This window comes from Ascaphus truei, chromosome 17 (genome assembly GCF_040206685.1).
Source record: "Ascaphus truei isolate aAscTru1 chromosome 17, aAscTru1.hap1, whole genome shotgun sequence".
Classification (NCBI taxonomy): Eukaryota; Metazoa; Chordata; class Amphibia; order Anura; family Ascaphidae; genus Ascaphus; species Ascaphus truei.
The window spans coordinates 13137978-13149450 of NC_134499.1; the positions used below are offsets into that span (position 1 = coordinate 13137978).

General features: G+C 49.7%; 1 protein-coding gene across 1 annotated transcript in view; it reads left to right on the plus strand.

Moving 5' to 3' along the window:
• The window catches only part of EMP1 (epithelial membrane protein 1), a 39488-nt gene that overhangs the window by 25601 nt on the left and 2414 nt on the right, over positions 1-11473 (plus strand). Inside the window, exons 2-4 of the mRNA XM_075573979.1 lie at positions 7081-7197; positions 9444-9546; positions 10485-10625. Coding sequence (XP_075430094.1) covers positions 7120-7197; positions 9444-9546; positions 10485-10625 — 322 coding nt within the window. The 5' untranslated portion in view covers positions 7081-7119. The remainder of the gene's footprint in view (positions 1-7080; positions 7198-9443; positions 9547-10484; positions 10626-11473) is intronic.

The following is an 11473-nucleotide window of genomic DNA, read 5'->3' on the forward strand; positions in this document are numbered from 1 at the left end:
TATGAATAATAGCCAGATTGGCTGCCGACATAGTGTCTGGGATCTGTTGGTCTTGCATAAAGGAGTTGTACATTTCTAGGAGGTGGGGGGACAGGGGGCCTACAAATTTTTTATAGTACCCGTTGGAAAATCCGTCGGGTCCGGGGGTTTTAGCTAATTTAAGTGAGGATATCGCTTTTTTTAGTTCCTCTAGGGTTATTTTCTTGTTTAAGAACTCAAGTTCTTCTTGAGTGAGAGATGGGAGGTTGCATTTGGATAGATAGTCGGATGTATTTTTGGCGATATCTTTTGGCATGCTAGTTGGGTGGAGATTGTAAAGATCTGTGTAGAACTCTGCGAACTCATTCGCGATGTCCTTCTCGTTATAGGAGACTAGGCCGCTTTTAGTTCTGATCTTTGTGATCTGGGACTTTGTCCTCAAGCCTCTTAATTTGGAGGCCAGAAGTTTGTCCGCTTTGTTGCCCCTATCGTAGAACCGCTGTTTGGTCCATTTCAGGGCTCTCTCCACCTCGTCAAGTTGCAACACTTTTAGGTCGGATCTCGCTTTCTCAAGTGTTCTGAACACCTTTTTTGATAGGGATTGTTTGTGTGAGTGCTCTAGCGCTAGGATTTTATCTGTGAGTTCCTTCTGGGCTCTCTGTTTAAGTTTCCTCTTGTAGGAGGCTATTGATATAAGTTCCCCTCTGATGGTGGCTTTGTGGGCCTCCCATAGAGTTGCTGCTGAGGGCACTGAACCTTTGTTTATTTGGAAGAAGGTGAACAGTTTTTGTTTCACTGTTTTGACTACTAGTGGATCGTTGAGAAGCGAGTCGTCGAGTTTCCAATTGTATGTTAAGGACTTGACGAAAGGTAGAGAGAGGGTGAGTACGATAGGGGCATGGTCGGACCACGTTATTGGGCCTATTTCGGAGTGGGAGGATGCCTGGAGTACATTATTGGTGCCCAGAAAATAGTCGATCCTCGAGTAAGACTGATGGGGGGTTGAATAGAAAGAGTAGTCCCGCTGACCCACGTGCTGGGCCCGCCAGATATCTGTCAGGGAGTACTCCCTGAGGATATCTTGGAATTTTTGGGCTTTTGTCTGTAGTTGGATGGAGTATGGGGTAGTAGTTTGGCCTGATCTGTCGTGGGCTGGGTTAAGTACCATATTTACGTCTCCGACTAGGAGGAGGGAAGAGAGCGTCGGTTGGTCTAGGGTGCTAAGGAGGTTTTGTAGAAAATGGGTTTGGTTGGCGTTTGGGGAGTAAATATTTAGGATGGCTAAGGGGGAGCCTGAGAGCGTACCTTGGAGGAGGATGTACCGTCCCTCGGGGTCTTTGGTTACCTTCGTCAGAGCAAATGGTATGTTGTTTTTAATCAGGACGGCCACTCCTCTTTTTTTACTGGGGGAGGAAGCGAAGTACGCTTGGGGGTACACGTGTTTAAATGTGTTTGGCGGGTCTGCGTTGTTATAATGGGTCTCTTGGATACAAATTATATCCCCTTTAGTTTTTTTAAATTCTTGAAGGGCTAGTTTACGTTTGCGAACCGAATTAAGGCCTTTGACATTCAGGGAAATTATTTTGATCGTCGCCATCAGTGGGGAGGGGGTGTCTCGGGGATAGGCCCCTGTCCCTGAGTTATTCCCATGTCAGGGCTGGTTCGTGCGTCGGGTAGAGTATGTGGGGGGTAGTCCTTGGTGGTCCCGTCAGGGATATTGGGGGGTGGCCGACGGGGGAAGGGTGGGGTGGAGGGGGAGGGAAGGGGAGGGGGGAGGACACAGGAGGACAAGAAAGAGAATGGGCTATCTTGGAGCCCGAAAAAGGTTCCTCTTGACATTGTGGTGTCAAGGGGATGGGGTGTATGAAGCACCCTTGGGAGAACTTTCGGGGCGTCACTCACGGACCGTAGCCAGAGAGAAGGGTCCAGCACCCCCATCCCATTGCTTATGGGAGGGGGGGGGGGGGGGAGTCCCTGGTAAGGAGGGGCACCTCTGGCTGGTGGAGGCCTAACTCTCCTTTGGTTTGGGCCATAGATGATCTTGTACATCCTTAGTACACATTGTTTTCTTCCCTTATGTTAAGTCCTTGTCTGGGTGTTCTTTATGGGTGCTGGGGGGGGGGGAGGAGGGGGGGTGGGTGGGGGGGTGGGGGGGAGGGGGAGTGGAGAGGGGGGGGTAGGGGGTGGAGGGGGGGGGGTGGGGGGGGTTGGGGGGGTGAAGAAAAAGGGGGGGGGTGTGGAGAGGAGGGGGGGGGGATGGGGGGGGGAAGGGTGGGGGGGGGGGTGGAGGGGGAGGATGGGGGGGGGAAGAGGGGGGGGGATGGAGAGGGGGGGGGGGGTGGGTGTGGGGGAGAGGGGGGGGGGTGAGAAGGGGGGGCATCTGGTGGGGGAGGGGGGGCATCTGGGAGTAGGGTGGGGGAGGGAGGGGGGGGGGGCATGCGGGGTACACCTAGATAGCACATAGGGTAATCATTGCTCTCGGGGGGAATCTCAGTCTATGGTTGAGGCTTCCCTTGTGTCCTGATATTGTCAGATTTATCAAAAAAAAAAAAAAAAAAGAGGGTGGGGGGGGGACGGGGAGGAAGGGGGGGGGGTGGTAGCATCTAGTATACACCTAGTTAGCAGGGGGTTGGAACCTTGTGCTCGGGGGGGGGGGGGGGTAGGGGGGGGAGCTCTCATCTCGAGCCTAGGTTTCTCCTGTGTTTTGCTGTTAGCAGCTGCTCATTGGGATGCATTCAAACATTGGTATATAGCACTGCGTTTTGGCGTAGCATGGCGCATTTCTCCTCTGGGGGGGGGGGAGGGGGGGGCACATTGGGGGGGGAGTGGGAGCGGATATTATAGCAGAGTTCAGCAAGGAGTTTAAACATTTTACACATTGTCACATTCTTAGGACGGGAGATCTCTTACATAGCACCACTTTAAATTAGAACATCGTTAGTTATTCATACATTGGCATATAGCTATACACATTGGGTAACCATATTCCGGATCTCTGTTTCTGTGGGGGGGGGGGGGCAGGTCAGGGGGGGGGGCAGGTCGGGGGGGGGGGGAAAGCTGTCCGCGGCAGGGAGGGGGGCGGGGAGATCTTTTGGGGGGCAGTTTAACTTGGTCTTTACTTTGACTAGTGGGGGGGGGGGGGGTAGGGAGAGGAAAAAATGGGGGGGGGGGGGAGGGGGGGGGGGAGACATCTGGTCTACTCGAGTGCTTGGGGCTAGGCTTTGAAGGGGGCTTAGTTTTGGTCTGGAGGGGTGTTTGGAGGAGAATAGCTGAGACTTTAGTAGTGGGACAGTTGTTGTGAGGTGGGCTGCAGTATCCAGTACCACTCCGGCTCAGATCCGGGGGGGGGGGGGGGTAGGGGGGGTGGCGGGGGGGGGGGTGTATGGGATGGAGGGGGGAGGAGGGGGATTCAGAGGGGGGGGGGGGCGTACACTTGCGGGATCAGTTGGGGGGCCCTATGATTCTGGGAATGAGCCTCGGTATGGGTGCTCAGTTGATTTAAGGCTTTGGACATACGTATTTTACGGTTTGAGAGCAAGGGGGAGAGATGGGGGGATAGTTCGGGGGGAGCGCGGTAGTCTGGAGACATGGGGCTTACTTTGGGGGGTATCGGGGTACAGCAATTTTACCATTAGGATAGGAGAGGGGAGAGGGAGGGAGGTTTTTTGTTCATACAACCTGCCACTTGCGGGAAGGGAGGGGGGGGGTGGTGGTTGCCACCGGGGGCGGTTCACGGTGTGCTGAGTCCAAGTGTGGGGTCTCCGGGCCTGATGTCCTGGTGTGAGGGCTCTTTAGGTTGGGGATCTCGGGCATCTCTTGATCATCGGGAGCGCCAACCGGAGGTGCTTGTGGGGGAGTGTAGCAGCAGGTCCGCGGCTCGGGTGTCTGTGTCTCCGCTGGTGCAGCTCTGGAGCACGTGAGTGGCCCACAGTAGGACCGCGCCCGGGGAGGAGCAGCTTGGTTGCCGATTCCTCCCGTTGCTGCCCGAGACGCCCCGAGTGGGATCTCGGTTCCTCTCGGTCTCAGGTGGGAGCGGTGAAGGTAAGTAGGCGTTTAGCGTGTGTGGGGGGGGGGGAGGAGGGGAGGGGGGGAACATAGGGAGATAGTGGGAAGGGGAGGGGGGGGGGGTAGGGTTGGGGGGGGGGGGGTAGGGTTGGGGGGAGAGGACAGGAGGGGGGGGGGGGGAATCGGGGGGGAAGGGAAGGGGGGGGGGAATTTCGTGGGATGTAGGCCAGGGGGGCTCGGGGTCAGGGGTATGTTTTGTTTATTGTGGGTTCTTGTGTTGGGTGTATGTTGTGGTCTTTAAGGCCTCTGGAACTTCGTGGGAAGACTGTAGAGGCCGCGTGTAGTTTCCTTGGGTCTCACAGCTGGCTGGCTCGTCGGGGTTCACCGGAGGCGTTGGCTCGCTAGTCTTTCCGATGTGCGGGGAGTTTCTTGGGGGGTCGTCTCTGGCGTCTCCTCAGTACTGGGGCGGGTGTTCTTCTGCGGTGCGAGCGGGATTCCTAACGCCTTCAGGAAGTTCTTGGCGTCTTCAGGGGTTGTTGCTGTGTAGTGGCGGCCATTGCGCAGCACCACTAGTTTGAAGGGGAATCCCCAGCGGTATTTCACCCCCTGGTCTCTGAGGTAGGAGGTGAGTGGACGCAGTGCATTTCTTTTATTTATTGTTAATTGGGAGAGATCGTTGTAGAGTTGAATTTGCACTCCATCCATAGTCACAGACCTCAATTCCCTAGCCGCTGTCATGATGCGGTCTTTAGCAGAGTATGCGTGCATTCTCAGCACCACATCTCTGTGTCGGTTTGGGTCTGCTGATTTCTGGGCCAGGGCTCTGTGGGCACGATCTGTGTGCAGGTCATGCTCTGAGAGGTCAGGAACGAGCTGCAGGAAGAGTCTGCGGAGGTATGGTTGGAGTTCTTCGTGGGTGATGGATTCAGGTATATTTTTGAGGCGGATGTTCTGCCTCCGCTCCCTGTTCTCCATATCTTCCAGTTTATCTTGTATATGTCGGATCGCCTCTCCGCATCTCAGTACTTCCTCGTGGGTCTCAGCCTGTTCATTTGAGATTCCCTCCATCTTCACCTCCAGATCTTCCGTCCGCTCCGTCAGCGCTTCCACCTCTGCCCGGATGGTTTGGAGGGCCTTTTCTGTGTCCTCCTGGACTCCCTTCCTCATTTTGGTAATTAGGGCATCGAAAAAGTCTTTATTTAGGACGGGGGGGTCCGAGTCAATCGGGCTGTGTCTGCCGCTGCGCACCTCGTGCTCTGGTTCTCCCCCGACGCCATCTTGCTCCTCGGAGCTGATTTCAGCATGGCGTTGCGCCGGAGGGAAGAACTTGGTGACGGGGCATTGGTTTTTTTTCTGCGGCTTCCCTGCCATCTCTCCGGTGCTTATTCCTGCTGTGGGATCAGTTTTCGGGGGGGTTGGGATGTAGAGTCAGCTTATTCTAGTGTGTAGATTGGTGAGGGTGCCGGGAGCTCTTCCCCTAGCAGACCATCGGCTGTGACGTCACCGGAAGTCCCCCTGAACCTTTTTTAATGATGGTTTCATAGATCTTCATTTGGAATTACTTCACCTCTTAAAGGCGCTATGCCTCCTAGGACCAAAGTGAACTAATTGCCGTTAACGGGTCTCATCTGGGGGATTGATGCCTATTTGACCCAAATCTGTCACCTATAGGTATTTCATTTAAAGTTAGACTTGGGAGGGATTTGATTTCCTCCGGCTGCTCCCTTTTGTGGCTCTCACTGTGTGATGTCACTGTGTGATGTCACTGTGTGATGTCACTCTGTGATGTCACTGTGTGATGTCACTGTGTGATCATCAATTGCTTGTACAGCCAGAGTTCCCTCTTGCCACCTCCCCTTATCTCAATTGGTTTTCTCACAAGTACAGGGTGGGATAAGGGGAAAGAAAACACGTCCGCACTCAGAGGCCCCTAAGAGAAGTAATTGGTTGACTTTGAGTGATTTCACCTTCTAAAAGCCATCCACAGCAATGTGAACACATCATGCTTCTTTGTCCAATAAAACAGTCATCACAATCTTTCTATGTATACTAGCAAGTCTGGCTCGAAAGAAAACCTCTCTTAATCTTCATCAATTAAAGTGAAGCAAAGAACATGATATATAGGAAGAAATGTCTCTATATCACTATAGTAGCAACCTTTGTCATTTTAATAGAACTGAGTTTAAGAGAACTTCAAAGCACCAGAAGCAAATGTCCCTTGGTTTCCCTTTTCATTGTATTATTTACGTTAGCTCTGATCTTTTTCTCTGTTGGTTTGGACATGTTCTCAATGCTTTGGCTTGATCAGGGCCGCTTTCTACATTAGGCCGACTACGCACAGTGCCTGGGGCCTACGAACCTTTTAGGGCCTACAATATTTCACTTGAAGAAATACCTAAACAAAAAAAAATATCACAAAATAAGAGAAAACAGCCAATTTTAATTTAAAATGCCTTCGAAGTATCGATACCGTTAAATATCGAAACGAAAGTATCGATGCCAAATATCACTAGTATCGAAAGAAACAAGCAAACGATGAAATTAGCATAAAAATGAGTAAAAATATCGGACACACAGGCCTCTAGAAATAAAAGTGCATAGGGGCCTACGAAGGTCTTAAAATGGCCCTGGGCCTGATATGCATTGTTTACTTTAGGGACATATGATCTCAAGAAGATAAGGGATAAATATTGTGTAAAATAGAAAAGCAGCACCCATGGAGCTGCTGAAGAGAAACATGGTTGTGGTTGTGGTTGTGGTTGAGTAAATCAGTGGGATCAATGATATGGTAGAACAGCAGCTCTGAAGACCACAGAGGTACATGGGGTCTTGACAGCTCATATTCAACTGGTCTGTATGATAACATTGGAGGCAGAATTGCATGGTGGGGGTTGTGAATGAACAAGCTTGTGTGTTCAATTCCTCGCGCTTACCACTTACATCTTGTTATCTCCCTGTCCTTGTGCCATCATAGAACTTCAAGATAACATGTATGCATCATAAAATATGGACGTTTGTCTGGTTCAGATGTTAGGTTGAATGTTGCATGGTCAGACAGTACTTCACTCACCGCTCTTGTTTCTCTTCTTCTTTTAGGATCTTCTGTGCCGGTGAAAACATCAAGAAAACGCCATCATGTTGGTCCTCTTAGCTGGTATCTTTGTGGTCCATATCGCCACCGTGATAATGCTCTTTGTCTCCACCATCTCCAATGTAAGTTTATGAAAGGGAGACATTGTAATCATGGTATAAACTGTTTATTGCTCTCTGAATGCAAAGCTCTATTAGCCTATGCGATCTGTAGACAAATAATCATAGATGAACCTTGTAATAAACCAGAGAGGGAATTCTTCATAAAGTAAATAGTACGCAACAAAAGGAAACATGGGCAGTTTGGGAAGCTCTGTAGCCTAAAAGGTACCACAGTAAATGATGAATTTACACTTCTATAATCTCAGATATTGATCGTAAGAGTAGAGTACCTTTTAGTAGGATTTAAGTCACCACACAGTGGTCATGATGAGGAGAATATGAATTTCCATTATAACTTGCGTGGTTAGGATTCTTCCAGCTTCTAACAATCAAGCAGTTCAGCTAAAGCCTTGTCTCACTTAGGAACACACAGTATTAGGAACACACAGTATACACTACCGACACACTTTATTGAAGTGTGGTCGGTACGGCAAGCCGGGAAATCTCCCGGCTTGCTAGTGGCCGCCCCTCGGCGTGCCGCGCGTCATAGACGCGCGGTCACGCGTCATCGGGAGCGTGCGCCCCCTGCACGCGTGTCCAGGGGCTCCCCGAGGGAGCCCTGGTGTCCCGCGATCGCGGGACAGCGGCAGGGGGTTCCGGGGGACCCGGCGGACCCGTCAGCGGTAGGGAGAGCGCCCCGATCGGAGGGCGCTCTTCCGCTGCTTCGGCGCGCGCCCGTCACACTCGGGCGCGCGCCAGGCTACTGCTGCGGCACAGAACGGGCAAATGCTCGAATAAACTGTGCCGCAGCAGTATTGCACTCACAGCACGGTGACGACCATTGGCCATGTACTGTAACACTTGACATGTTTAATCTGTGTCCCATTTTAAGATGTTTAAACATTTTTCAAATGTAGACTCATAAACTTTAAAAAGCCCCTCAAATTCCATAGACTAGCTACCCATCTATCTGAACAAGCTCCTCACCCCTACCACATGCAGCACTTATCTTCTGAGATCAGACTCCAAAAGACTGTTCATGGTCCCAAGGCTCAACAAAGTATCCGGACGTTCCTCCTTCTCCTTCCGTGCACCCCAAAACTGGACCATTCTACCGGGGACTCTCACATCCACCACCAGTTTAAGTTCTTTCAAAACTAAAGCTGTCTCACATTTTAATCTGGTCTGTAACTGTTACATGAGCCTACAATACATATTATCTCTAACTGTGCATATAATGTATACCCTGTTCACTTATGTAACTGTATTTGTAACCATGTATTATTTGGCATATTAACTGTGTCCAGGACATACTTGGAAACGAGAGGTAACTCCCAATGTATTACTTCCTGGTAACACATTTTTATAAACAATAGACTAACTACACAATATTAGCAGCCAGTTACAGAATCAGGCCTAAAGAAATAGATACCCAAAGATATATAGAGCAATCTCACGAAGCTGGCCAGGGAACGACCATATATAGAGTTTAACAGCCTAATTGGCTTTCAAAACAAATATAACCATACTAAAATAAATATGTTGATGGGAAATTATTTTCAAATTGCATTTCTGAATAGGGGATTGTTTGTCAATGAAGTGTTTGCTTTCCCCTTATCCCCCCTGTCTTTATCAGAGATGTAATAAAGATAAGGGGAGGGGGGAGAGAGGGGCTCTGCCTGTGCAAACTCTTGTAGAACGCACAGTGACGTCAGACAGAAGGGAGCGGCTGGAGGAGATCAAACCCCTCCCAAGTCTCAGGTCACTGTGTCTACATAATAATTTAACAAAAAGATTTTAAAATACTTCTAGGTGTCAGATGTGGGTACAAAGGCATCAATCACCCCGAAGTCACTACTTAAACACGTCACTGCCATGAGAAAACCTTGCCCCTTTAGGTGGACTGATGGAGTCCTTTACTTTTGTTCAAATCCCACTCCCCTTGTGACTTTGGGTAAGTCTGTTTTATCTCCCTGTGCCTCAGGCACCACATTTAGATTGTAAGCTCTTCAGGGCAGGGACCTATTGTGTCTGCAAACTTTTATGTACAGCACTATGTAAACTATCAGGGCTATAAACAAAATATAAAGACGTCACAAAGGGAACAATTATTTCTAACCGGCCCCAAACGTAAAGCAAAAAGTGAAAGTGAAGGCAGTGCCGGCTAATGCGGCGCAAACATCATTTGTAATATTAATGGGGGAAAGATCCATCTCAAATAAAAGGCGCCAGGGGAACATACACTAAATATGTTCATTTTGTTTTAGGTTTGGATGCAAAATTCAGCTGGATCATTCGGTATCTGGAAGATTTGTGATGCTGTGGAATGCAAAGATGTAATGACAATAGTTCGCTTTTCAGGCCAAGACAGTAAGTTCCCGTCATTATTATACGGCACATTCTTACTGTATGTCTGTGGGATCTTTCTATCAGGAAACAGCACAGAGAGTCTGTCATTGTACTGACGCACAGAGCGTCTGTCATTGTACTGACGCACAGAGCGTCTGTCATTGTACTGACGCACAGAGCGTCTGTCATTGTACTGACGCACAGAGCGTCTGTCATTGTACTGACGCTCAGAGCCGCCTGTCATTGTACTGACGCACAGAGCCGCCTGTCATTGTACTGACGCTCAGAGCCGCCTGTCATTGTACTGACGCACAGAGCGTCTGTCATTGTACTGACGCTCAGAGCCGCCTGTCATTGTACTGACGCACAGAGAGTCTGTCATTGTACTGACGCACAGAGAGTCTGTCATTGTACTGACGCACAGAGCGCCTGTCATTGTACTGACGCACAGAGAGTCTGTCATTGTACTGATGCACAGAGCGTCTGTCATTGTACTGACGCACAGACCCGTCTGTCATTGTACTGACGCTCAGAGCCACCTGTCATTGTACTGACGCTCAGACCCGTCTGTCATTGTACTGACGCACAGAGAGTCTGTCATTGTACTGACACACAGAGCGTCTGTCATTGTACTGACGCACAGAGCGTCTGTCATTGTACTGACGCACAGAGCGTCTGTCATTGTACTGACGCACAGAGCGTCTGTCATTGTACTGACGCACAGAGCGTCTGTCATTGTACTGACGCACAGAGCGTCTGTCATTGTACTGACGCACAGACCCGTCTGTCATTGTACTGACGCACAGAGCGTCTGTCATTGTACTGATGCACAGAGCGTCTGTCATTGTACTGACGCACAGACCCGTCTGTCATTGTACTGATGCACAGAGCGTCTGTCATTGTACTGACGCACAGAGCGTCTGTCTTATGTTTAAAACTCTCTTTCTCTCTCCCGTCAGGTGCTATGAAGTCGGTGGAAGCCTTCATGGTCTTAGCCATTATCTTCTCCTGCATGGCCCTGATGGCTTTCATTGGTCAACTCTTCACCTTGGAGAAGGGATGTCGCTTCTACATCACTGGAGGCCTGATGATTGTCTGCTGTAAGTAACCATTATTTATCGTTTGATTACAGGTTCATTAGATTTAAGAAGCTTGTTATTCAAGCCTTTACATTTCACACCATTTGATAACCAGCGAGTTTTTTTCCTAAACCACGAAGTTCTCGGAGAGAAGGAAGAGAATGGTGGTGCAATACGGGGGTAAATACAGGGCAAGACACAGGGCCAGATTAATCAAAGAAAGGCCCAAAGCCTGCAGTAGAGTGTTCACGTGGTAACTCCTGCTGCTTATTCTCACTTCCCCCACTCCAGCGGGGAACATCGAGACTAGAAATATCTAGATTCACTAAGCACCGATGTCGGGTATCATACCCAAATCCAACGCCAACTGCCTTTGACTTGAATGGCAGTTAACACAGAATCAGTGCGTGATACTCAACATTAGCGCCTAGGGAATTTTGCCCATATTGTAAAAAAAAATGGTCTTATCCTAATTTTCTCACTCTCGGTTTTACTTAAGTAATAATAGTAGAAGAACGGGGCATTACCTGGCAATTCATGTCCAGGTTGGAAAAGTTAAAGGTCCACGGAAAAGCAGAGGGCTTTAAACCCCCAGGGTATTTATGGGCAGGTAATGTCCTCTCTTATTACTGGTACAAGCTAAATGTTTGTATTTTTATTATTTTATAACACATACATTACCAATGTCCATCTGCCCATCTCTTACCCACTTCTCCAGACCACCTCTGGATTTCCCACCTTCCTGGCAGCCACTGCCCCCAAATGATCTCCCCTTCAACCCAGTCCCCCCAAATAACCTCACCTCCCACCTGCTTCTATGGAACGACAACTGACCTGTCCGCACCAGCAAAGTATGCCATGAAATCCCT